Source organism: Lytechinus variegatus, chromosome 3, assembly GCF_018143015.1.
Source record: "Lytechinus variegatus isolate NC3 chromosome 3, Lvar_3.0, whole genome shotgun sequence".
Lineage (NCBI taxonomy): Eukaryota > Metazoa > Echinodermata > Echinoidea > Temnopleuroida > Toxopneustidae > Lytechinus > Lytechinus variegatus.
In genome coordinates, this window is record NC_054742.1 from 27,502,317 (window position 1) to 27,529,112 (window position 26,796).

The 26,796-nt window shown below is 35.4% G+C and overlaps 1 protein-coding gene across 1 annotated transcript; it reads left to right on the top strand.

Annotated features, from left to right (window-relative positions):
• Window positions 1-118: 118 nt before the first annotated feature.
• LOC121410671 (dnaJ homolog subfamily C member 2-like) lies at window positions 119-26,339 on the top strand. Its single transcript, XM_041602905.1, has 17 exons — window positions 119-259; window positions 14,215-14,411; window positions 15,029-15,104; window positions 15,629-15,730; window positions 16,276-16,420; window positions 17,344-17,424; window positions 18,425-18,582; window positions 19,007-19,128; window positions 19,660-19,728; window positions 20,391-20,471; window positions 20,843-20,928; window positions 21,326-21,395; window positions 21,908-22,092; window positions 22,784-22,884; window positions 23,299-23,409; window positions 23,803-23,969; window positions 25,516-26,339. The coding sequence occupies exons 1-17, from the start codon at window positions 190-192 to the stop codon at window positions 25,582-25,584; spliced, it is 1,890 nt and encodes a 629-aa protein (XP_041458839.1). The 5' UTR covers window positions 119-189; the 3' UTR covers window positions 25,585-26,339.
• The last annotated feature ends 457 nt before the right edge of the window (window positions 26,340-26,796 follow it).

Consider the following 26,796-nt stretch of genomic DNA (forward strand, 5'->3'; position numbering starts at 1 on the left):
TTTTCTATTGTATCTGAATCTACGAGAATTCAATCCCAAATCTTAGTTTGCGCTTTGGCTTGCCATACATAATGAAAGGCTGCATGTGCACTGCTAGTGTGCTACTGCACTATTAAGGCGAAAATAAGGTCTTAAAATTCTTTATCTTTCCTGAAATTCTTGAGCAGTTTTCGAACTCTGGATTTAGCCATGGTTTTACTTTTGCTCCCACCAGCAATATCGGATGCAGATGAAACAGAAATACAAGGCACCTTGACCGGTAAGACAATTTTCGTCGACTATATTATTCGAATAAACTGTATCCGGCACACTCAGAAATTAAGTTGCTCAATCCTACATCGATATGGGTGCGAGATTTCTATATACGCTTCTCCCATAGGACTCTCACGTTTCGGTGAAATCGGTATTTAAATAGTACATGATCTTATTAGCGAAAATGTCCATAGGTCGGCCTCGATAAAATTGTGACTTGTCCATATTCCAATTCTCTACTGTTTTTGTCTTTGTTGGTGACAGATTTTCCACTCTTGTCTCAGGTCCACAAGTATTGATTGTCCATGTGTCTGACTCTGAGTCTGACTTTAATATGTTAGCATGGTGTGCAAAATAGTATTATTAGTAATTTAAAGAGATATTTACAGGCCTGCCCTAGAATAGATTCTAGTCAATGTAGGCTACAATTGTAGGTAGGCACTTCACCCAGGCGGGCGATCGCGCGGACACAGTGCTACTGCTAGATCCCGGGGGGGCCACTTCCATTCACGAGTGGATACCATGCGCGACCATGGGGTCTCGAAAAGGACCCTAAACACGTTATTTCCATATTCTGAAAATGCACCCCTTAACAAGTATTGGCGTGTGAAACCCTACCCTTAACAAGCATTGGAAACAAAACGATACTCTTGGCAAATATTCCCTGAAATGAACCCCTAAACAAGTACAGGACTGTTTTATTACGGGTCCTTCGGTCGTCGATCGGCTTTATTACTTTGGTTTAGTGCGACCCCACCTTCTACACCTCGCGCAAATAGGACTCTAAACACGTAGTGTTGGGGCAAAAAGGACATCCTTTATAAAACATTTTAATTTTGTTTTATCATCCCCGCAAATTCGACCCTAAACACGTAATTTTCCGAGCGAAATAGATACCCTTTTTTCATTATTTTTGTGTTTTTGACACCCTTATCACGTTACGTACGTAACGTGCCCTATCGTGAAAAGGACATCCTTTTTACATGTTTTTTTGGTCGCGCATGGTATCCACTCGTCAATGTAAGTGGCCCCCCCCCGGGTGCTAGATGTAGATTTTTGCATTGCAGTGAATGGCGAGCGCATGTCTTACACACACAGTTCGCTCTGCTCGGTACTTTGGCCGAGCGCTGGAGTTGTATTTGGCATTGCTCGAAAAGACATAGACAGCTGGCAGCCGTCTGTTTCGAGGAGTTTTTTTACATTTAAAAAAAAAAAATTCTCCTTGTACACAGATGGCTCGCTATCGTGCAGCCACCATTAGGGGACTTGCAATGCAAAATCCCCCCGTCGGGGCTCTTCAATTTTTGTCTTTAATGAATAAAAATTTTGATAATTAACGTGATCAAAATGGAAATTTATATTCCCTCTTGGCATTAATTGCCCAAAAACGGAGAAATATGAAGTTTAAAGGAACAAAAACAGTGACTTACCTTGGCTGTCGCTAATGCTGTAACCGATTTTTATTCCAATTCCCGATCCGATCCGATTTTCCCCTTTTTTCTACATTTTTCCGAACTCCGATTTTTGACCAGTGGGGAAAAAATCGGATCGGAAAAACCAAAACATAACAAGACAAAAAAAAAAACATGTGGCGACATGTTTGCCGTCAAAATGCGCTGGTGATTTGTTTAGATCTCAGACAAAAGCGGTGGAAGGAAAAGAAGATAAAGGGGAAGAAAATTATGATTTGTTTTTATTGTCTCACCTGCGAAGCAGAGTGAGACTATAGGCGCCGCTTTTCCGACGGCGGTGGCGGCGGCGGCGACGGCGGCGGCGGCGTCAACATCAAATCTTAACCTGAGGTTAAGTTTTTGAAATGACATCATAACTTAGAAAGTATATGGACCTAGTTCATGAAACTTGGCCATAAGGTTAATCAAGTATTACTGAACATCCTATTAAAGTTTCATGTCACATGACCAAGGTCAAAGGTCATTTAGGGTCAATGAACTTAGACCATGTTGGAGGAATCAACATCGAAATCTTAACCTGAGGTTAAGTTTTTGAAATGTCATCATAACTTGGAAAATATATGGACCTAGTTCATGAAACTTGAACATAAGGTTAATCAAGTATCACTGAATATCCTGCATGAGTTTCACGTCACATGACCAAGGTCAAAGGTCATTTAGGGTCAATGAACTTTGGCTGAATTGGGGATATCTGTTGAATTCCCATCATAACTTTGAAAGTTTATGGATATGATTCATGAAACTTGGACATAATAGTAATCAAGCATCACTGAATATTTTGTGCAAGTTTCAGGTCTCATGATTAAGGTCAAAGGTCATTTAGGGTCAATGAACTTTGGCCGAATCGGGTGTTGAATTACCATCATAACTTTGAAAGTTTATTAGTCTAGTTCATTAAACTTGGACATATGAGTAATCAAATATCACTGAACATCCTGTGCGCGTTTCAGGTCACATGACCAAGGTCAAAGGTCAATGAACTTTGGCCGAATTGGGTTTATCTGTTGAATTACCATCAAAACTATGAAAGTTAATGGATTTTATTCATGAAACTTGTACATAAGAGTAATCAACTATCACTGAACATCCTGTGCGAGTTTCAGGTCACATGATCAAGGTCAAAGGTCATGTATGGTCAATGAACTTTGGCCATGTTGGGGTTTTTTGTTGAATAACCATCATATCTCTGTAAGTTTATTGGTCTCGTTCATAAAAAGTGGACATAAGAGTAACCATGTATCACTGAACATCTTGTGCGAGTTAGAGTAGTATTCAAAGTCAGCACTGCTGCTATATTGAACCGCGTGATGCAGGTGAGACGGCCAGAGGCATTCCACTTGTCTGTGATATTAGCGGAAAGGCAGGTGGAGAAGAAGATTATGATTTGTTTTGATCTCCGACATAATCGGGGAAGAACAAAACGATAATGATGATAATTGGTGATAATTTGTTTTGATCTCCGACAAAAATGGAGGAAGAAAAACAACGAAAAGACGATATGTTTTGATCTTAAGCGGAGGCAAATAAGATTTAGTTGAACACGCTGACATGCGCGGTAATATTTACGACTATCTGACTATACGTCCTCTAAGAGTTTACGATTACCTCCGCTATCACTACGATGTTGTAGAGAAGGTAAATATCATGGTGAACAACTCTGGATAATAATGCGTCTTTTTCGGGAGGTCATGCGACCTTTATGAGATTACGATTACCTCACGATGTTGTAGAGAAGGTGAATATCATGGTTAACCAATCTGGATAATAATGCGTCTTTTTCGGGAGGTCATGCGACCTTTAAGAGTTTACGATTACCTCACGATGTTGTAGAGAAGGTGAATATCATGGTTAACCAATCTGGATAATAATGCGTCTTTTTCGGGAGGTCATGCGACCTTTAAGAGTTTACGATTACCTCCGCCATCACTACGATGTTGTAGAGAAGGTGAATATCACGGTAAACAACTCTAGATAATAATGCGTCTTTTTTGGGAGGTCATGCTACCTTTATGAGATTACAATTACCTCCGCCATCACTAGGATGTTGTAGAGAAGGTGAATATCACGGTAAACAACTCTTGATAATAATGCATCTTTTTTGGGAGGTCATGCGACCTTTATGAGATTACGATTACCTCCGCCATCACTACGATGTTGTAGAGAAGGTGAATATCACGGTAAACAACTCTAGATAATAATGCGTCTCTTTTGGGAGGTCATGCGACCTTTAAGAGATTACGATTACCTCTGCCATCACTACGATGTTGTAGAGTAAACTCTTAAAGGTCGCATGACCTCCCAAAAAAGACGCATTATTATCCAGAGTTGTTTACCATGATATTCACCTTCTCTACAACATTGTAGTGATGGCGGAGGTAATCGTAAACTCTTAAAGGTCGCATGACCTCCCAAAAAAGACGCATTATTATCCAGAGTTGTTTACCATGATATTCACCTTCTCTACAACATCGTAGTGATGGCGGAGGTAATCGTATCTCAAAAAGGTCGCATGACCTCCCGAAAAAGACGCATTATTATCCAGAGTTGTTTACCGTGATATTCACCTTCTATACAACATCGTAGTGATGGCGGAGGTAATCGTAAACTCTTAAAGGTCGCATGACCTCCCAAAAAAGACGCATTATTATCCAGAGTTGTTTACCATGATATTCACCTTCTCTACAACATCGTAGTGATGGCGGAGGTAATCGTATCTCAAAAAGGTCGCATGACCTCCCGAAAAAGACGCATTATTATCAAAGAGTTGTTTACCGTGATATTCACCTTCTCTACAACATCGAAGTGATATGTTGTAGAGAAGGTGAATATCATGGTAAACAACTCTGGATAATAATGCGTCTTTTTCGGGAGGTCATGCGACCTTTAAGAGTTTACGATTACCTCCGCCATCACTACGATGTTGTAGAGAAGGTGAATATCACGGTAAACAAATCTTGATAATAATACGTCTTTTTCGGGAGGTCCTGCGAGGCTGCGACCTGTATGAGATTACGATTACCTCCGCCATCACTACGATGTTGTAGAGAAGGTGAATATCATGGTAAACAACTCTGGATGATAATGCGTCTTTTTCGGGAGGTCATGCGACCTTTAAGAGTTTACGATTACCTCCGCCATCACCACGATGTTGTAGAGAAGAGGCCTATCGTTGATCGGCGGTAGTGTCGCGCGCTGGAACGTCATTATCTTATTTTCCTTCCTCCGATTATGTCGGAGATCAAAACAGCTCATCATCTTCTTCCTTCGCTTTTGTCGGAGATCAAAACAAATTCTGCCTTCAGTGTAGCGTGCCGCATTTGTCCACGCGCCGGCCACATACAAATTTTAATGTATTTTTTTGTTTTTGAATATCTTCCGATCCGATATCCGAACCGATTCCGATTTTAGGAGCAAAACTTCCGAACCGAACTCCGATCCCGTAATTGCTCTAACTTACAACATTAGCTGTCGCGCTAATTCACTTCCCCGTTTATCCGATCTTAAGTACATAAACATATGGCCATTGAGTCCCCTGTACAGATCGCGCTAGAACTTCGGTCTCTGTATTTGGTGAGTGAAGCCAACGGAGTTCAGCTGAACAACCAACAAAACAGAGACCGAAGCTTTTGGTCTAGAAAAGACAGAGTCAGTTTCTTCCTTTATTCCGCTGATTTTGATTGGTCAAAAATTCCCGCGGTTGCTTCGTACATCTTCGGTAAACATCGGAAATATACAGCACAGAGTTTCACTTACCTTCATGCGAGGGAAAGACCTAATATTCACTTTCAGGTATTTATTTTTCTTTGCTTGAATTGCTTGAAATTACCTTCATGTAATCATCAGATCCCTTGTGAACTCGCCAACTCGGTCAGTAATAAAATTGTATATTTGAGAACATTTTGTTAAATTCTAATCAAATTTGGTCCGTAGAGAGCCAGCGGATATGAGCTTTAGGTTAGAGTGTTATGAGGTGTTTGTGAATCTGACTCGGCCGATCGAGCAGGGTAGTCCAGGAAGAGGCATAACCTTGTTTTTTTATATATACAATATTTTTTGACGGTTTCTTGTCAATTCGAGGGTGCTGATTACGAATCTGAATGATGCCACTCGTGTAACCTTGAGCATTTTCCGCAAATTGGCAATATCCAATATGGCCACCAAAATATGCAAATTACCCATAAAAATCATTACATTGTCCTCACATTGGATGTGAAATGCATGAAATTGTGTGGCAGGAGTGAAATACTCTCTGAAAAAATAATTTTTAACAAAATATTTATTTTCCTGATATTCAAAATGGCCGCCATGTGTCATTGTATACCTTATTATGTACAATATGAATAGGGAAAACTAATTTTCACAAAAATGAGCACTAAACTGCAAAAAATCGCGATGTATGAACAAAGTAATATGCAAATCATCATTACTCATGAGATATATTATTGATATAATGTCATATGGGAACATTGCTGTATTTTGATATCTAAAATAGCCGCAACTGGCCCAAACAGTATTGCGTACAATGGCAATGGGGGCCAAAAAATGCACAAGAGTGATCACTGAAATGCTTATTATGAATATTGAAAATATTATGCACAATGAGAAATGGGAGAAAGGAAATCACAAGAGTGAGCGCTAAAATGCATATAATGTGATAAATTAATTGCATGGTGTCTAAAAACATATTTTCTAACGAAATATATCATTCGGCTTTCAAGTTTGTGTAAAATACTGTATAATTTCGACTTTCGAAATGGCCGCCATAAGTGGGAAACCAATATTCACAGGAGTGAGCACCATACATGCACGTAATAGTGATCTATGAGTAAAATATTACATCTGAAAGCATAATTTATATTAAGATATATCATTTATTCTGCCAGTTAGGTGATAAATACGATTATTTTAAAGTCAAAATGGCCTCTACAGTCCCTCACGGTATTATGCACAATGTGAATGGGAACAAATCATTTCAACAGAATTTGGCTTTGCTTGGTCAAATTGTGATGTAAGAGTGGAATGTTGTCTGAAAACATGATTTATAACAAAATATACACAACAAAAAAAGTAAGTCCCCCTTAAACAAACATCAATAATTTCCGAACCAATGTGAGTCTATAATATATTTTTACATGAGCGTGTAGGTAATTTTATAAGCTACCCTCTGAATAAATGTTGTGGACGTATTTTTCGTCATGCTTCAGTGAGCATTGTCAGAAGGCAAAAATGTCACTTTTCAAAAGTCACAAGCCAAATATCATGACTTTGATTCCATTTTATTGGAACTAATTCCACATTCTAATCATGAAAAATAGCCAGAAGGCTTGTAAAAGGTACTTTCTAAAAGACGATGCAACTTTTTTGGCTAAATTTCACGGTTGAATACACACAAGTCCATATTTACTATAATTTGATTTTTTACACATTTATACCAATAAGAATGAAAGAATATGATGACAGTTATTTTTGGGAAGAGTATCTTCAACAATATTCATCGTTTCACGATTCAATGAACATTTATTGAAAACAAAAAATACGATTTTCAAATATCATAGGCAAGTATTGTTTCATTTTGGTAAATGAAAGTGATCTTTTCTCAACTTTTTCGTTATGTTCACGAACATTTAACATGTTTCAGTGATTCAAAGGCGTTTAATTAAACATTCACGCTTGAATGAACATGTAGAATGTGATTAGCTCTTTTTTACGTTATTGGAAAAACTGCAATTTGTAACTATGGATATCTGTCACAAACCTTGTATAGTTCATTTGATTTGATTTTTATGAAAATCCCGATGTTTAATGCATCAGTGAGCACACGATATTCGAAAATTATGCAAATGAGAAGAAAGTTCATTGTCTTGGCCCCACTCTGTGCCGTGTTGAAAGGTTAATTTGGTGTGCGCACCTTTTGGATAGTGTTACCCTGAAGCCATGTGCGAAGTTTCATGTAATAACTGCTGGCAGAAGTAACAAAAAACTGTCAATGAAACAAACCCTCATTTCATATTTGTGAAAATTTTGACTTCTTCTCTCATAGACTTGTGTACATTAAGGGGGCACATATGTTTAAGAGTATGTAACCCCTTATTCAATTTGGTGGAACTTTTTTTCAAGGCTGTCTTTAGCAATGTTATTTGGCAGTAATGTTTATCAACCTATGGGCAGAATTCTGTGCAAAAATGAAATCGATATGTTTATTCATACATGAGTGAGCACGCATCAAAGTGGGAAAATTGGTATTTTCAATGTCACAGACTCATTTTAAAGGGTAATAAATTGAATATTGAGGGCAAATTCGGTTTCAAATGTTTTTTTGTTTATCATCCATCATTTCTATTACCACTCACTTTCCGAACTTTAAACATTTTCATGGTTGAGCGAGCACATTCCATAACTTAGGAATGAATACTCTTTATGCGGCATAAAATGTATTCTTTTCGTAACAGTTTTTCTCATGACCAGTTTGATTTATGGGAAAATCAGTGGGGGATCCAGAATTTTAAAATGGGGGAGGGGCCTATAATCGGGGAGCGACAAACATTTTCAAATTTTAACGTGATCTAACAAGTTGTAGAAGATACTACCAAAAACCCCTATGACGATACGTCACAATACAGGGGCCGCGGAACGGTTTTCAAAGTGGAGGGGGGGTGGGCTGAGCCAAAGGTGGGAGGGTGGGGGCTGACTACGCAAAAAATCACAATCGTATGGTCATTTTTACATTTTTGTACATGGTATTTGAAAAAAGTGGGGGGCTGTACCCCCCCACCCCCGCGGCCCCTGCAATACAATGTGCCTACTCAACCATGAACATACGATATCAAAATTGTGTGTGGAGTGGCTAAATGATGGATAGTAAAACACTATAACACCATAAAATTCACCTAAAATGAATCTTTTTTCCAACTTTGTATTTGCACAATCTGAAACACGACCTTTGTGACTTTAAAAAATGGTCATTTTTAATTCAATCTTTGATTACTCATGCATGACTCAACCAATCAATTTCATATTTGTCCAGGAGTTGCTTAATAAGTGTAGAAAACTACCTACAAAATATCGTATCTCAAATCAATTCCGTTCAAAAGTTACAGCAATTTGATTTAGGGGGGACTTACTTTTATTGTTGTGTATATATCATATCTTATGTAATTTAGGGGATAAATACTGTATTTTAACTTTTAAAATGGCTGCCATATGCCCTTTTTGTGAACACTATTTGTCTCCACCCAAATTGTATATATTATACGATAAGTGCCTATGGTAGCCATTTTCAATTAAAAAATGCAGCATTTACAGTGTATCACCTTAATTACACAACATTATGATATATCTCGATAGAAACCATGGTTTTAGACAATAATTCACCCTTACATCACAATTCACAATTATATGCAATATTTAGAGTTGAGCAAAGCCAAATTCTGTCAAAATTATTTGTCCCATGTTACAATGTACACAATACTTTTAGGACCTACGGCAGCTATTTTGGATTTCAAAGTACAGAATTTGTTACCTCCACCTGTCCACGACCAATATGTGATGTATTTAGTTAGAAATAATGTTTAAGACAATATATGTACTCGTACATCACAGTTATATGCATTTTATGATTCTCACTCTTGTGAAAATTAGTTTCCCTGTTCGCATGTTACATAATTTAGTTAGGGCTTGTAGAGGTTATTTTAGAATGTCAAAATACAGTATTTATCACCTATATGTAAGAAGAAATGCGATGATTAAAAATAAAATGTTTTCAATTAACGTTTTACTCATACAACAGGATTATATGGATGTCATAGTCAAGCAAATCCAAATTCTTACAAAATTATATGTCCCAAAAAGATTTGTAGATAATAGTGTTTGGGCCTATAGGGGCCATTTTGAATTTCATAATACAGTATTTATCTCATGCATGACAAAAAAATGATATGTCTTGCTATAAAACATGTTGTCAGACAACATTTTACTCATAGATCACAATTACATGCATTTTATGTTTCTTACTCGTGTGAAAATTAGTTTCTCCACTCGCATTGTCCATGATTATAGGGGCTATGGCGGCCATTTTGAATTTCAAAATACAGCATTTATCACATAAATGGCATATTTACAATTATGTTTTTAGTCGGTATTCCACTCGTTTATCTTAATAATATGCATTTTAATGCTCAATCTTGTCATTTTTTGGCCCAGCCATTGCCATATTGTACATAATACTCTTTGGGCCAGTGGCGGCTATTTTAGATATCAAAATACAGCAATGTTCCCATATTTGACATAATAAACGTTAGTAATGATGATTGGCTTATATTACTTCCTTCATACATCGCGATTTTTGCATTTAGTGCTCATTTTTGTGAAAATTAGTTTTCTCTATTCGTATTGTACATGATAGTGTATACAATGGCCTATGGTAGCCATTTTGAATATCACTAAAATTAATATTTTGTCAAAAATTATTTTTTAAGATTGTATTTCACTTCTGTCATACAATTTCATGTATTTCCCAACCAATGTGCGGACAATTTTACAAATTCCATGGGTAATTTGCATATTTTGGCGGCCATATTGGATTTTTCCAATTTGCAGAAAATGCTCAAAGTTACACGAGTGGAATCATCCAGATTTGTAATCAGCACCCTCGAATTGACAAGAAACTATCAAAAAATATTGTATGAAAAAACAAGGTTTGGTCAATTTTTTATGGGGCCTATCCTGGACTAGGGTTGTTTTGAGCGCATACGAACAGTTGTCAGTGACGTCATCCCCGCTGCGTTCAGCTTGAGATTAGTCTTGGTATTCACAACAATAACAACAATAAGTACTATAATGATAATAATTATAATTGTAATAATTATTTAGAAAATAATATTAATGAAACAAAAATAATCATTATGATAATAATAATTTATAATTATAATAATAATTGGGGCAATAGTGAAACAATTTTATTGAGACCACAATAACAATAATGAAACAATAATGAGATAATAGACAATTGAAATCAATCTTTTTTTATTTTTTTTTCTAGAAATCCTAAGATTATTATTTTAATTCTCTTCTTTGATTATGAATTATATTCATTGAAAACTTAATTTCTAATGTTCAAGCAAAGAAAATCAGTATCAAGTCATGTTTACCCTGTGCACAAACCTACCACAGGGCAATTACCCCCGAAATAGGCTTAGGTTAGGTGTAGATTTTTGGATAGGGGTACAGTGTAGTTGTCAGAGGGGGGGTAATTGTCGGGGGGGGAGGGTAATTGTCCGAGGGGTGGGGGTAATCGTCCAGGGGTAGTTGCCCTTGAACCAAAGAAATCATATGCCAATATGTCAAATCAATCTGGGGCCTGTTGCATGAAATGGTCTTTCGTAGAACCATTCTACGTAAGAACGAGATATCGCTCAACTGTTTCACAAAGCCGATTTGGGCGATACGAAGAATGGTCCTTGGAAAGACACCTCCAGACATGTCCTACGTAGGCATGATCATCTTTGCACACCGCCCGCCACCGTCGGCATTGAGAGAAAATGCGTTTACGGCAAGCCACACTGACATCACCTTTAAACATATTTTTAGGGGGTTGATGCTTTTTATCTAGGATGGCGCCAAGTTATTTTTTTATATGGGGCTAGTTGTCATCAATTTCAGGTCGACAAGACGACTAAAAACGGATGTCATTTTAACCTTTCCGGGGTTGATGAAGGCCCAAATATTTTTTAGAAATATGTTTTCTTTTATTCTCCCTCCGCCCTATCCCCACCACTTTTCTATTTAAAACAAAATAAACTTGATTTATCGAAATGGGCGGCACTATCTCTCTGACCCATCATGCTTTCTCATTATAGATAATTAAACAACATGAAAACGAATTTCTTTAAAAGAAATTATGTAAGGAAAAAACGTGTTTATATAACGCTCAGCAAAAAAACACTCGATACAAAACTAAGAGGTTAAACATGCTAAATCATTTTATATTTTTATTTCATTTTCATTATTTTTTTTTATGAGATTAATTTTAATCAATGAAAACCAATTCTTGGATTTGGGATAACTTGAGATGTGAAGCAGTGAAACGAAACAAACTCCTGCAGTAACAAAATAGCTACTTGAATTTAAGATACAGACTAGGCCTAGTTTATATACGAATCCATCACAATCATTAATGAAGATAAGTTCATCAAAGAAAAGATTATGGAAAGTACGAAGAGGCGCATTTTAAATGGTAGGGTAGGCCCCTTTCGGCTCCTATGTCATGTTAAAGAAATCACGGTAGTCTCTACTCCTTACCGTGAAATATTGAACATATACATTTTCTATATTCTTAAACCTTATATTCTTATATAAACTTCCATAAATTAAGTGATCAATTTTAAATATGACCAACGTTTTATATGATCGTAATTTTTAGCATGATTTCTGATAGTATTTTTCCATTGCGGATTGCACAACTTTTTCTGTGTTTTGATTATTATTGCAATGCACTACTTTATTCACTTGGCCATGTTTGCAGCAATGTTCATATTTTTCTTGTCATCGTTTACTCATCATGCAACTGGGGTATGTTTATACTCTAAACACTCAAATTAGTATTTCTTGCGTTATATCTGGCAAATAAAATAAATAAATTAGAAGTTTCACACGCAGCCTCTCATATTTTCCTTTTTAGTCTCACACAATCAGACATGTTGATTTTGTTTACCCCTTTCAAACCATATTTTTACCTCAACAAATAACATATTAACGCATAATTTACAAAATTATCATTATATATAAGCATTCTATAAAAATACAGAATATTGAACTAACAAAATGTCGAAATTACTTAGTTAAATCAATTTTTATATCGGACAAGGGTCTCTTTCGTTGAAATATCAATGACAGGTGTCTCTAAAAGGACACCGTATTCTAAGTAAGGTAAACAATGAAAATTTCAATTTTATTCATTTATGTCTGTGAATCTTTAAAGTTTCTTCTCTTTTTACCTCATAAAGTAAGCTCCATATATCAATTCTACAATCAGTAATAAATAAAACATCATTTGATCTCCTTTTATTGAAATAAATGATTTTATGAAAAGTCGTCATTCCGAAATAAAAGGTTAAGGTGACGATGAAGACTAAATATTTTTCCGATACTATCGATATCAAAAGATGTCAAGGACTTGGAAGACAAAATTGCCTTCGTGAAACGGAAAGCGCTGATTTGTCGCCAATCTTCCTATCTCGGAAGAATGGTCCTAGGACGTTCCTACGTATCGCTCATCTCGTCATGCAACAGGCCCCTGAGTACTTTAAGATTTAAATAAAAAGATTGTACAATTCCCCATAAGCTATGTATTATAAACGTGCCATGCCCAAAACAGAGAGAATAATAAGATTTCACAATCTTTTTTTGTCCGCAAAAAACCCTGTTTTTTCATCACAAAGATGACAATAACTTGACTTCTAGATATTGGAATTTGAAAATTCAAACAGTTTTGTGAATCGTAGATATTGAGCCTCATTGTGAGCCTATCAAATATGCTGGAACAGCCTTTCCTAATTTTCACCTGAAGTGCCTATTGTAGGGCCTAACCTAATAAAAAAGTAGGGGTCTAAATCTAATGACGCACAACGACAAATCGTCCATAGACTGTGTACAACGGATAGATCATCTCCGCACAGCGATTTGGAGACCGCTGATTGGTCAATCGCACAGAAGTATCGATAGCAATAACGATGTCCGGTCACGTAGTGATGCGGGAAATGGTCTTGGTTTGTGATCAGATCGCTCTGGTATCGATCAAAAATTATCGAAACGCTGCAATTTCATGCATATTCACGTGACGCTCCGAAACCTGGAAGCCATTTGACTTTGTGCACATAGACTACAAATTCCAACAAACCCGATGCCATATCAACGCTAATTCGTAAGATTTTGACGGAAAAGCAAGAAGTAATCAAAATTCCCTTACCTGTGCAGCACAGGTATCGGTGAGAAAATAAATCCTCCGAGAATACCTTTCATAATATAACTTGGACATAAGAGTAATTAAGTATCACTGAATATCCTGTGCAAGTTTCAGGTCACATGATCAAGGTCAAAGGTCATGTGAGATCAACGAACTTTGGCCGCATTGGGGGTATTTGTTGAATTACCATCCTATCTCTGTAAGTGTATTGGTCTAATTCATAAAAAGTGGAAATAAGAGTAACCAAGTATCACTGAACATCTTGTGTGAGTTATAGTAGTTTTCAAAGTCAGCACTGCTGCTATGTTGAATCGCGTGATGCAGGTGAGACGGCCAGAGGCATTCCACTTGTTATTAATTAGTTTACCTTTTTTGCCCCATTTTTCAAAGAAAATAGTCAATGGGTATGGACCCTCTACCAAAATTGTGTTTTATTTGGCGCTTAAATTTGTCAATTTTCACTTTCAGGTTTTTTTTTTTTTATTCTCCTGTTCGTATGATTATCACACCCTTTGGCATTTTTTTCATTAGCTCCAACTTCGGTCCAAATTGAACCTGTTGGACGATGGTTTGAAGTAAGGCTACACCGACAACGCAATCATCTGTCAGCATCATACACAGAATCATTGCCAAGTGATGATGATGAGGAAGACTCAGGAGAGGAAGATATTTTTGATGAAGATGAAGATGATTCTATGCTTCAAACGTTGGATCCCAAGGAGTGGAAGGTACTTTTATAGTAATATTTGGAATTTATTGAAATCTTGAACTTTTGTCCTTGATGAACAAGAATGTATTGATTTAACATAAGGGTAAACTGCAAGACCTTTAAGAATATATATTTATAAAATCTTTACTCCCAATACATAATTAATTGTGATTAATTTTTTCTAGAGATATTAGATTTTGTGTTTATATGTAATAAATTTCTGATAATTTTATTTGGTTTTATTCCTATTTACAGGGAATGAAAATTGTTTTCAAAATGAATAATACCATTTAAAGAACTGAGAATTCTATCCAATGAAAAAATCATCTCATTTCTAAGAAAAAAGTCATGATCATTGAAGCATTGTGAGCTACTTTTTAATGATCACAGCTACATTGTAGGTCTAAAAATATGCCTGATCTACAGAAAATTCATTCATGCATCACTGATCAAGATTTGCAACTAGAATGAAAGACCATACTTTACTCTCATACAGTATGATATACTATTCATGAGATGTTATTTTAGCCAGCCTGGTAATTTTTTAGTTCCAGCATAGTTCACATTTTCCTTTTTCCGTGTAGTTTACTTTATTTCTGTAGAAAATGTAAAATATCATTTCTTATTTTCGAACAGGATCATGACCACTATAAAATCCTAGGGCTTTCTAAACTGAGATACAAGGCATCACAGCATGACATCAGAAGAGCTCGTAAGTTGACCAATTGGAAGTTTCTTCCATGTTTTTTTTAGTACTTTGTCCTGTAGTAAAGTTCACAAATATACTAATACAAAAGTTAACAAATGTACAGGATGAAGTTGACCTTGAAGGCCATGTCCATCCCAAGAAGAAGTTATTTTAATTAATGGAGAAAATTCAATTGAGCATATTGCGGAAAATTTCTTTTAAATTGGATGTAATATGATAAAGTATGACATAATTTACAAGCTTTGCAAAATTAACCAGACTGACTGGGGTGATTTCGGTTCTTTTCATGATGTATGGTCACAGAATTACATAAGTCCTGTCCTCTCCTTGAAAGCTAAATATATTTGCCTTTATCTACATAGGTTGGAACATATTGAAAACCCAATCTTATTGGTTTGTGTTTTGTTTAAAACTGTTTTTGTTATTGGTTCTTTTTGTGGGGGGGGGCTTCTTATACTGGTCTTATGGGAATAATTTTTTTTTGGGGGGAATTATTCTTTATTTTGCTGCCTTTTCTTCTTTGTTAGACAAACGAAAGGTTCTGAAGCATCATCCTGACAAAAGAGAAGACAGAAAAACCAGAGTAAGGAAATCTGGTGATGATGATTACTTCTCATGTATTACAAAAGGTGAGATTTGTCCCTTGTTTTGAAGTTAAGCTTGTAGATTAGCTCACTTAAAACGTCTCTAATAGATACTGAAATTTTTGTTTGACTTATTACATGAATCTCAAAGGGGATTCAGGATCAGGGCCTTGTTTCATTAAACCTTGATATTGATGGCAAATTACAAGTTACTATTATTGGCATATAAAGTCTGGTATAATTTTGTTGGTTGAAACCAAATTGATATATTTAACGTTTGATGTTGATATTAAATTCTGTGCTACAAGCTTTTGTTCTTCCTATATGGACTAGGTTAAAATTTGTTGTTTCATTTGTAGTGAAAAAGAAATATAGACTTGAAGGTATCAATTAAAAGTATTAAGAAATTGTGCTCTTGTTATGCATATGGGTCTGGACACTTTATATAAAATTTTTACTGGAAAATTTATAAGTATGTTTTCAGCTAGTCTCTGTCTTTGTGAAAATAATATGCAGGTTGAAATGCTTTATTGTTGAAGATCTTTTCATGATACCCTTATATGCATTTTTTGGTCTTGCTTGTCTTTCAGCATATGAAGTTCTTGGTAACCCAGTGAAAAGAAGAGCTTATGACAGTGTTGATCCTGAGTTTGATAATGATGTCCCATCAAATAACCAGCAATCAAAGGACAAGTTCTTTGCAACCTTCTCTGATGTTTTCAAGAGAAATGCAAGGTGAGATTTATTCAGATTGATTGTTGCCAATTTTAAGTGTTGTTCATTCTCTGTTAAAATTAGTAAAACAAGATCAAAAGAAGGAATTCGTTATATTTGCACATTCTCACCAATCAATACAATAAAAGGGAAAACTAGCATGCAATGAAATAATTATATAATATTGACTGGCCTTGAGGGGAACATCAAATATATTGCCAGCAAAAGAATCATATTGGCCCGAGTCTTTAGACGAGGGCAATATGAGTCTTTTAAGGGCAATATATTTGATGTTCCCCGAAAGAAGAGCCAGTCAATATTTTTATTATCATCCAAATCAGATATCTAGAGCAAAAATCGTGATAATGGTGATATTTCTTTTTAAAATAGTTATATTGTGTCTTGTTAATATAAGGGTGTAGGCTCTACACTTTACCATTATGACGTACTTGCAAGCGCTTGGATCCAGTGATGTCTTTATTATGACGTATTTTGTTGGCGCGCAGATCCTATGAAGCGTATCTCTTTATACGCATTCTCAAATGCCCGGATGTGAGACCAGGGAAAATACAAAGGTATATTTTGCGTCGTCTCTGCATGCAAAGTAAATATGCGCATTGAGACCGAGGAAAATACAAATAATATACCTATCCCTTCCAGATATTTATGAATCTAGGGCAATACGGTTTTGTAAATGACCAGCTCAGATGTCTGATACGGGTGATAATGAATTATATTCCAGGTATCATATATCAGTTATACCCTTTTTAAAGAAAATTAAACGTTTGATGCTTTGAGAAACTCCTGTCCAGGATTGTGGACTAAAAGTACAAAAATTTTGTTTTGTTTCCTTTCGTCTCTTCAAATGATAGTAATGTATGTTTTATTTCAGCTCACCCTAATAGATACAGGTATTAATTATTTTTTTATTTTATTGTATTCAGATGGTCTATCAAGAAACCTGTTCCCGATCTAGGCAATGACAAATCAACTTTTAAGGAAGTGAATAATTTCTACAACTTCTGGTAAGGAATTATTCGGCATGAGAGATGTATACGCCCATGGCATCTCTAACAGCAATAGCTGTCATGACTATGAGCACATCATAATGTTGTCAAACATGAAATTTAAGCTGAAATCTAATGTTGTCCCCCGATTCTCATCCTTGATTGAATGTGTTTTTTTTTGCTTGATCAAATATCACAGATCCATGGGTGAATTGAATTGATCATTCAAGTGATTGAAAATAGAAGAAAAACACAATAAACTGTAAAAAATATAGCACAACAAAATTTATAAGTTTAACTTCAGGCACAGATGACAGTGAACATTTATGTGCACAGCATAAGGGATCATTAGTGCATCACTGTAAACCAAAAACTATCACAACTGCACCTTTTTGTCTTCAATGAAAACTGGAACTCTCATCACATTTCGAAAGTCACCAAAATCTTTTATTCAACATCAGAGGAAGGTTCCATGGCAGTGCAGTTACCTTCCAGGTGTTTTGCCTTTATTTTCAGTATTTCTTCAGATCAATGTTCTTTCTTTTCCTGACCTTGAAAGTTGTGTATATTGAACTAAAAGAATATTACTTGATGACTTAGAGAGCAATGAATTTACTACTAACAACCCATCGTCGTAAAGGAGTTTTTGTTTGTTATTTTCTTTACAGTTGTACATAGTTTACTGAAATCCATGTATCCTAAATAGCTGAGTGAAAAATCTTTGACAAACTACTTCACAAAATACACCTTAGATTTGAAAAAAAAAATGTATTTGTGTAAGCTAATGTAGGAGCTAATTATTTTCTTGGTGAAGCACAGATAGCATCAGTTTGTATACTTTACAATAGATATACAGCCATCATGAGCATCGTCAAAAAAGCTTGATCTTAGGCCTGTTGCTAAAAGAGTTCCAATCAAACTCAAAATTCTGAAAACAAATGCAACCTTGCATCTGAGATGTAGATAAAGGAAAGCTGGTGTGTCATGAATGCCATATATACAATATATATATTTTCAGGTATGACTTCCAGTCATGGAGGGAGTTTTCCTACCTTGATGAAGAGGAGAAGGAGAAAGGAGAATGTAGAGAAGAGAGGCGGTGGATAGATAAACAGAACAGAGCTGAGAGACAGAGGAGGAAGAAAGAAGAAAATGCAAGAATGAGAACGCTTATTGGTGAGTTTTATCTTTCCATTTATAGAGAAATTGCTTGCCCGATTGCCAAATAATTGGTTGATCGATTGATTATTGATCAATCTAGAAATAAAAATGAGTTTCCACCTAGTCATCTTGACCATGTGATAATGAGTATGTTCCTTTTTTTTATAGTGAATGTTTCTTTTAACAATTATTACCAGCTTTCAGATCTTTAAGTATTAAGTGTTACCTAAATTGCATTTCGACTAAAGAATTCATTGTCTTTTGATGGTTTCAGCTTCTTAAAAAGAAGCCGATTTAATATCTTCTGAACTAGTGATAAAAAAACCTGATGCAAGCTCTCACTCTAAAAGATTTTACCTTTATTGTTGATATTCACATATGCATGTGAACAGGCAACAATCCTAAGTAAATTTTGTTTATATATTGTTATGCTCAATAGATAATGCCTATGCCTGTGATCCCCGCATCAAACGATTCAAGGATGAAGAAAAGGAACGCAAGGCAAGAGAGAAACGAGCCAAACAAGAGGCAGTTAAAGCAGCAGCCTTAGAGAAAGAAAAGGTAGGATGATTTTTTTTCAATTCAATAAATCCTTAGATTCTTTGTTTCACAAAGAATATCATTTAGTGAAATAGTACTTGAGCTATGATGAGCATTTTGAACATTAACTCCCTTGTTTTATTCTTTTGTGAAACTTACCCTTCCCCAGTACATGTATTCAAACTTGTAATTTTTTCTCCAGAATTATGGTTCTCCTCATGAAATTTTTTTTCTTTCTTTTAATTCAAAAGCAACTGTTACACTTAGTTTTTTTTTCAAATCAGGAAGGCTGCATAATTTTCATGAGGAAACATTTAGAATATGAAACATTATATCTCAAGATTACAGATCTGCAAAGATTTTTGAAAACAATATCTCTATATTGTATGAGGTAAATGTATGTGTTTGGATAGAATAAGATCTCTTTTCTAGACCCATAGTGAGTACAACTAATGGCATTTGATAAATTCACATTAAAATAATACATGCTATAGATAAATCTGGGCATACGTGACAAAAGACGATGTAAATAATTTCTATTATTATTTCCAGGAGCGTCTAGCAGTTCTTGAAGCAGAGAGGTTAGCAAAAGAGAAAGAAGAGGAAGAAGCAAAAGCAAAGGTGAGATGATATGTATGAATGGGTTTTCTTTTTCTCCAGTATCTGAGGTCAGTTGCACAGTGAGTAGTGGCTAGATGAGATACCACTGTTCCATTGGTTAGTCTCTATATTATTCCTTTTGATTAAGATGGCATTTGATGTTTATAGTAGAAGAGTAGTATTTGGAGCTATTTTATGTTCCTTTGTTCATTAGCTACATGTTTGCAGTGTGAATGTTGAATGGAGTAAAATTAATGCATATATAGTGGTTGTATATTGTAAGTTGCATTATGGGTTAAGAACTAGTTACAGTTTCAGCATCTCGGGGCTTGTGTTGCTGCTGTTCAATGTGGCTGCAGCACTTTGACTTCAACAATTCTGAAAATGTATGATCCTCTGTTGTATTACCTGTTTTAGAATCAAGTTTTGACAAATGAAATTTATTTAATTGACTTACACAGAGGTCTATTTCAAGAAAACAATGTATTATTAATTTTTTTATCAAAAAGGGAATTGATGATACAAATATATATCTCAAGCAGGCTTTTTCCAAACAACTTTCAACATTGTGTGGCAAATGGTTATTTGGAAAAGGAATAACAAATGCAACACTTTTAGAAGAGGTGGAAATGCATATATACTGTAGAACTCATTATTTTATGTTAATTTGATTACTATGTTAGGCACAAGCAGCCAAAAAGGAGAAAGAAGCACTCAAGAAAGCGATGAGGAAAGAAAGAAAAGCATTGAGAGAGACCTGTAAGGTGAGTGTTATAATAATAGATTTACCCTGTCAAATAATGTTAGTTTGGATTTCATCATGGTATAATACGAAAAAGTCATTGATGCAGATGTACTCTTAAGGACACATTTTACAGACACACCTAGTGGCCAGTTGTAGTAAGTCTTTCAAATTAAAAAATATGCGAGAAACTTGCAGGTTTACGTTTTTGAAATAGAGGGGGTACAGATAATAATTTTCTTATTATGTACATGTATGTTCAATGTATTTTCTCAAAAAAGAGGGGATGCACGTCCTTTGCGCCCTTTCCTGGATTTGCCACTGCTAGATTAAGTAAAAACTCATTGATACATTTTTTGACCCCCCTCCGCCCTCTCTCTTTCTATGCCACAGAAACATGGGTACTTCACAAATGAAGATGGTCTTGTAAAAGCAATGGAAGACATGGAAAAGTTATGTGAAAGATTATCCTTGGTCAGGTATGTGAAGTTTCTAGAGCTTGGAATATTATGCTGCATAGTTTTGTAATTTTCCTTGCTCCATTTTGATTACAATAACAAATGAAATGTTGCAATTTCCAGATTTTCAGTGATATTTGCAACTTCAAATTGAATATATTCTTCAAGCCAAGACTAAGCATGTGTATAACTCTATATCCTCAAACTTCCCTGTAATCTATGCTACCCACTTTGTTAAAATTGATTGATATTAGTGCATATTTGGATGAGTAAAAAAAAACAATCACAAGAAACATCATCCTGTCCAATCAGGCTTTAATTCAAGCATTAGTCTTTTGTGATTTAAATTTCAAATTATTTTTTTTTTCTCAAAAGCATATGGTTTTATCACATTCATTTATTCTATTTCACTCTTTAGATTACAAGAGGTTAATGAGAGATTCAGTGGAGCAGACCAAGACAAATCAAAGGCTATCTTTCAAGAAGAGGTATGCACTTACAACAATACTTTCAATACTTTTCCATCTGGAGCTTTTCAAGTATAACCATTTTCAAGCAACCATAATTTCATGCATATGATTAGGTTTAGATAAGGACCTATTCAGTTTAAAGCAAACTAGAGTAGTCGCAATTAACAATCATTACAAGAGGAGTGCTTTAAAGTTAATGTTAATTATTACCTTAACAATATTAGATTGATATGTACTAAGTTGTAGTATCCACCTACTGACAGAATGATGTGCTTGATTTTTTTTTTATTATTGAACAATTACTCATTATCCACCATAGTCATTTGGCAACAATTTTCATTCTATATATGAACTTGCAAACATTTTGGTGTTAATTTTGTTGGATTATTTTAGGATTTATCATCATCAGAATTTATCTTGCCCTTGCTAGCATGTTCACAAAGTGATGAAATTGCACTGATTAAGTTATGGTAAAGTTGAAAAATGCATGAATTACTTTGGGATACTGACACTTTCCTCCTTCTTTTCAGGTGGCTGCATTGACAGCTGAGATTGAAAGGGAGCACCAAGAGGAGCTACGTAAACAGCAGGAGCTCCTCTCCAGCTCAAAAGGAGGGGATGGTGGTGGAGCTAAGGGAGGTAAAGCCTGGAGTGAAGCAGATACTGCACTCCTCATTAAAGCAGCTAATATCTTTCCTCCAGGCACAAGCTCTCGGTAGGTATCGGTTGGTGCCCCATGAACTCTGGCTTTCCATGTTATTTACAGATGTAGATATTTTGAATAACAATTTTTTTTGGGGGGAGGGGCGGTATTGCAGATATTTTATGCATTTGTCTGAAAATATTTGCCGCTTTCTAAAGTTCATGAATATCATACGACATGAAGTTGAAACATGCTAAAAATTGAGAAACCCTTATGAAAGTCCCGTGTTATATGCGACAACTCCTGATTCCTATTGCTTTCCAAATTTCTTAATATGCAGGTTTTGACAACAATTTAATTTGACAAATCATGTCATTGCGGCTTAAACTCATAGATGGCACATTTGCCATCAATTTTTTTCTTACAATGAAACTGATTTTCATTGGCTGTGGAGCGTAATGACCATGGTTGTTGCCATTGATGATAGTGTTACCATTAATAGGAAGTTTAAGCCATTTCAACTCTTCCCTTTTGCATTATTTTGTACTTCTCTTTTTTATCAAAATTGCAGGCTTCATGAAAAATGCCTTCTTTAAAAAAAAATGTATTCTACACATACGTGTCTGTTGAAGAATTGTTGAAAATAGTAGTTTTTCTTCTCAAAATTCTTTTTGATTTTATCCCTTAAGATACTTCAATTCTTTTTACAAGATTGACATCCATGAATTATCATTTGATTCTATCTGGTGATTTTTTTTTTTAGATATGAAGTGATTGCAAACTACATCAACAATCATTCTACATCGGGTATCAACAGAGTAGCCAAGGATATCATCAGTAAGACTAAGAATCTACAGAGATTAGGTCAGTACTTCACCTGCCCCTTCCCATTTCCTGTGTGGGTTTGCATATTCATAACTGGATTTATTTGTGATTACTTACAAAATTTGAATGAAGGACCCCTACTCAAAGGTTGTTACCTGAAGGGACCTGGTTGGCACAGTGGTTCTATGGTTCCGAATCCTAATACAGAATTTTATAAAATATGCACAGCTGGCCAAATTTAGGTGGGATCTTCCTGAAATGGTTCATCTATGAAAAGTCTTAATGCTCTTTAATATTACCCTGACTTGTGCAGATTGTAAAGTGGAGAAAAACATTGAGAAATATGGGAGTCTGATGTACAAAACCTTGGAGCTGCCCAGTATTGAATATTATCAATCAAGGTCATCACAACTTTTTTGCCATGATAGTCATGTGATTGTGTTTATTAATTAGATGGAGGCATGAAACAAGCAGCCAATGAGAAAGCATTCGAGAAGTTTCAGCAGGCTACTGGAAACAAGATGAAGAAATCTGATGAAGCTCAACCTTCAGAAAAATTTGAAGGTAAAGAAATGTTTCAGCTATCATTTAAGCAATCTGGTAAATATGATCAAAATTATAGAATTCTAAGGTTCAAATGAGAAAGACACTTGATTTCTGTAAAATGAATTGAAACTTTTTAACTGATAGATTTTATATTTGTTTCATTGATATATTGATGGTCATAGTCATAAGAACAATTATAACAACACCAACAGTAATGCTTAGAAATTATAGTATCATATTTATCATAGTTATTTACACTTATTGCTTGAGGTGAATTGAAATTGGAGAGGAAAGTAAGTTTCGCAGTAATTCAGCATCCTAGTAAATATTTGCTCTTCAAACTACATAAAAAGGCAATATTAAGTTCACTTGGCTGTGTAGGTGCATGATGTTGTGTCTTTGTCATTTCAGCTGGAGATGGTGCTGGTGCAGAAGGTCCTAAACCATGGACGACAGATGAACAGAAGAGATTAGAACAAGCCTTGAAGACATTCCCTGCCAGTGCTACAGATAGATGGGATAAGATTGCAGAAGCTGTACCCACAAGGACTAAGAAAGAATGTATGAAGAGATATAAGGTATGAATAAATTATCCCTTTCTCCCCCCCCCCCTCCCCTTCCCCCATCTTTCCTTTTCTTCCACCTTCTTATTTTCCTTCTTTTCTTCCTCCTTTCTCCCATTGCTCCCTTAAATTTTCTCCACAAGAGGCCCGTTGCATAAAACTTTTTACCTGAGAAAACTCGGGTTGTTTTTACTGGAGTTTTTGCCCTGTGTTAAAGTCAATGGCAGAAATCAGACTAACCTTAGTTTTCAGTTTTTACCAGAGTTTTCTCAGGTATAAAGTTTTATGCAACAGGCCCAAGGTCTTCTGCTTCTCCTTTTGTAAAGAGCAGGGAGTTATTCTGATGAAAAATCAATATTTTAGATTATTAGCGGTATCAGACATCTGAGCAGGGCAGCTGTAATACATTATTGCTTGCTGAGGACTGATCAAACGGTTGGTCAATAAGTTTTCAATTGTTTATTCATGGACCCAAATTATTGCCCACTAAGGAAAATCAATGAGAAAGTGCATGGAAATGTAGCGGGCAATAAGGCAGAGCTAACATCTGCATACTCTACACATCCTATTTAACCATGCAGTGCTGAACGTCATGTTGTTAATCAAGATAAGACAAAGCTTGATACTACGTCCCAGGCCAGGGACACGTTATCTCAATTACGTCACAATGGTAAAGTTCAGAGGCCCAGTCTGTTCAACATGACAAAATAGATTCCCATTTTTTTTTAAAGGGTAAAATATCAGTATTTTCATGATTTTTGCTCGAGATGTCTGATTTGGATAATAATAAAATATCGACTGGCTTTTCTTTTGGGGACTCTAGATCACATTGCCCTTAGAAGAACCATGTTGCCCTCGTCTAATGACTCAGGCCAATATGATTCTATTGCAGGCAATATATTTGATGTTCCCCTCAGGTCAGTCAATATTGTATACTCTAAAACCAAAGCAACTCGTGAAGTCTGTGTATTTAGCTATACAGCTCCAAAACTGTGGAACCAATTTCCCTTAGAATTAGAATGGCACAATCTGTACTTGTTTTTAAAACAATATTGTAGACACATCTATGTTGGTAAGTGTTCAAAGTAGATCATCATTTTTAGTAAGTAGTATGAGCAATGGAGGTAACCAAAGCACAGTAGAATGTATCTAAATTGTGGATGCGCTATACAAATTTATCATATTATTATTATTATAATTATTCATTTTGATTTAGTTATTAACATTGTAAACAATCTTATGATAAGTAGAAGGAAACGTTTAGTGTATAGTTTGAATCTCTTTAGAACTGTTTGACTCTCATATGACACAGTGTTGATAGTGTCATTAAAACATTTCCTTCTCTGTCTTCTTTATCCATCCTCTGCTTGCTACTCTTCTTCCTCATCCCTTTTCTCCTTTCAACATCTCCCTCTCCCTCATAATTTTCCTCCTCTCTTCCTCTCCTTCTTTCCCTCTCTTTCTTCTCATTCTCCTCTCCTCTTTCTGCAAGCCTTTCTTCTCTCTTGGTGTGTTTTATCATCATTTTGTTTTAATGTTGCTCTTCTTCTGTCATTCATAGGAACTAGTTGAGATGGTAAAAGCCAAGAAAGCAGCCCAAGCTCAGGTTGCAAAGTCCAAGAAACCATGATACGCTGACCCTTCACTCCAACCCACTCACACCAACTGGTCAAAGATCTACTTGCCTATGTAATGTAACACATTGAACCGTACATTTCAGCTGTGACTCTCTGGACATTAATTGTCATTTGCATATGCAAATGATTGCAGGGTAACATTTCATGAAATGACTTGTGGGATGTGTTATTTGACAACTGTTTTATCCGACAGTTACCATAGAAACTGTGCTGCTCAGCCAATCAATATCAAAGAAAGATGTCAGATCTGACAACTTGTCGGACATAAATGTTGATGAAACGCTCCCCTGAACTGAATATATTTCGGTGCAAACATGGGATCCTTCTTTATTTTCAGCTTTCACATCCCACTTGTAATTTAAAGCTCAAAGTCTTTTTCATTACTGGTAAATAAAAGTGAATTTATTGGTAAGACAAAGCAGTGAGATATTGATCTAATTTTTAATATATTTCATAACCCCTGCTGAAGATAATTTGCTATTACCCCATGTTTGGTCTTACAATTCAATTGTCATCCAATATTCAAAAGCAATCAAGGTCCATGGTTCTATTGCAATTTGTATGCAAAATTAGGATTGGAGACTTTTGAAAAACCCTAAAACTGATTGATCTGAATTGAAGTCCACTGATTGATTGCAAATTGCTTTGGGGTTTATAGGAATGATTTTTGTTTTGACAGGATATTAATTGTTATACAATGAGCAACTTTTTCATGACTGACAAATAAAATAATTTTTTAAAGAAAATTGCCAGCTTTGTATATATCTTTGATTATTTCCTGACATTTTATACATGTCTTGGTGAGAAAATTGGTATTCTATATTTGAAGGCATAGGGTTCTACATTTGTTAGTGTCTTTTACTACTGATATTTTTCATCATGAAAGACATGGGGGGGGGCTTTCTTTATATGATGAGAAAATTACGATTAGAATTTTATTTTAGATGAGCTTTAAACCTGCAGTGAAGACAAGTTATAGCGAAAATTAAAAGAAATCATGACTTGGAGAAAAAACAAAACAAAAGCAGTTTGTAAAAGTGATATTGGCAGTACATTTTTATATTTCTCATTAACGTTTTTCATTACTGAATTTTGCATTGTACATGGTGCATCCAAAGAATATATTTCATCTCATTGAATACCAATTCAATTACTGTAAATACCCCTTTTGTTTATACACATACATATACATATTGAATATATAC

Bases quoted from the DNA above. Each gene is read 5' to 3' on its own strand.
- LOC121410671 (XM_041602905.1), top strand. From the start codon at position 190: ATGGTTTTACTTTTGCTCCCACCAGCAATATCGGATGCAGATGAAACA. The intron at 17,425-18,424 runs GTAAGGAATTAT...ATATATTTTCAG, and splicing joins AATAATTTCTACAACTTCTG to GTATGACTTCCAGTCATGGA. The intron at 20,472-20,842 runs GTGAGTGTTATA...TCTATGCCACAG, and splicing joins CATTGAGAGAGACCTGTAAG to AAACATGGGTACTTCACAAA.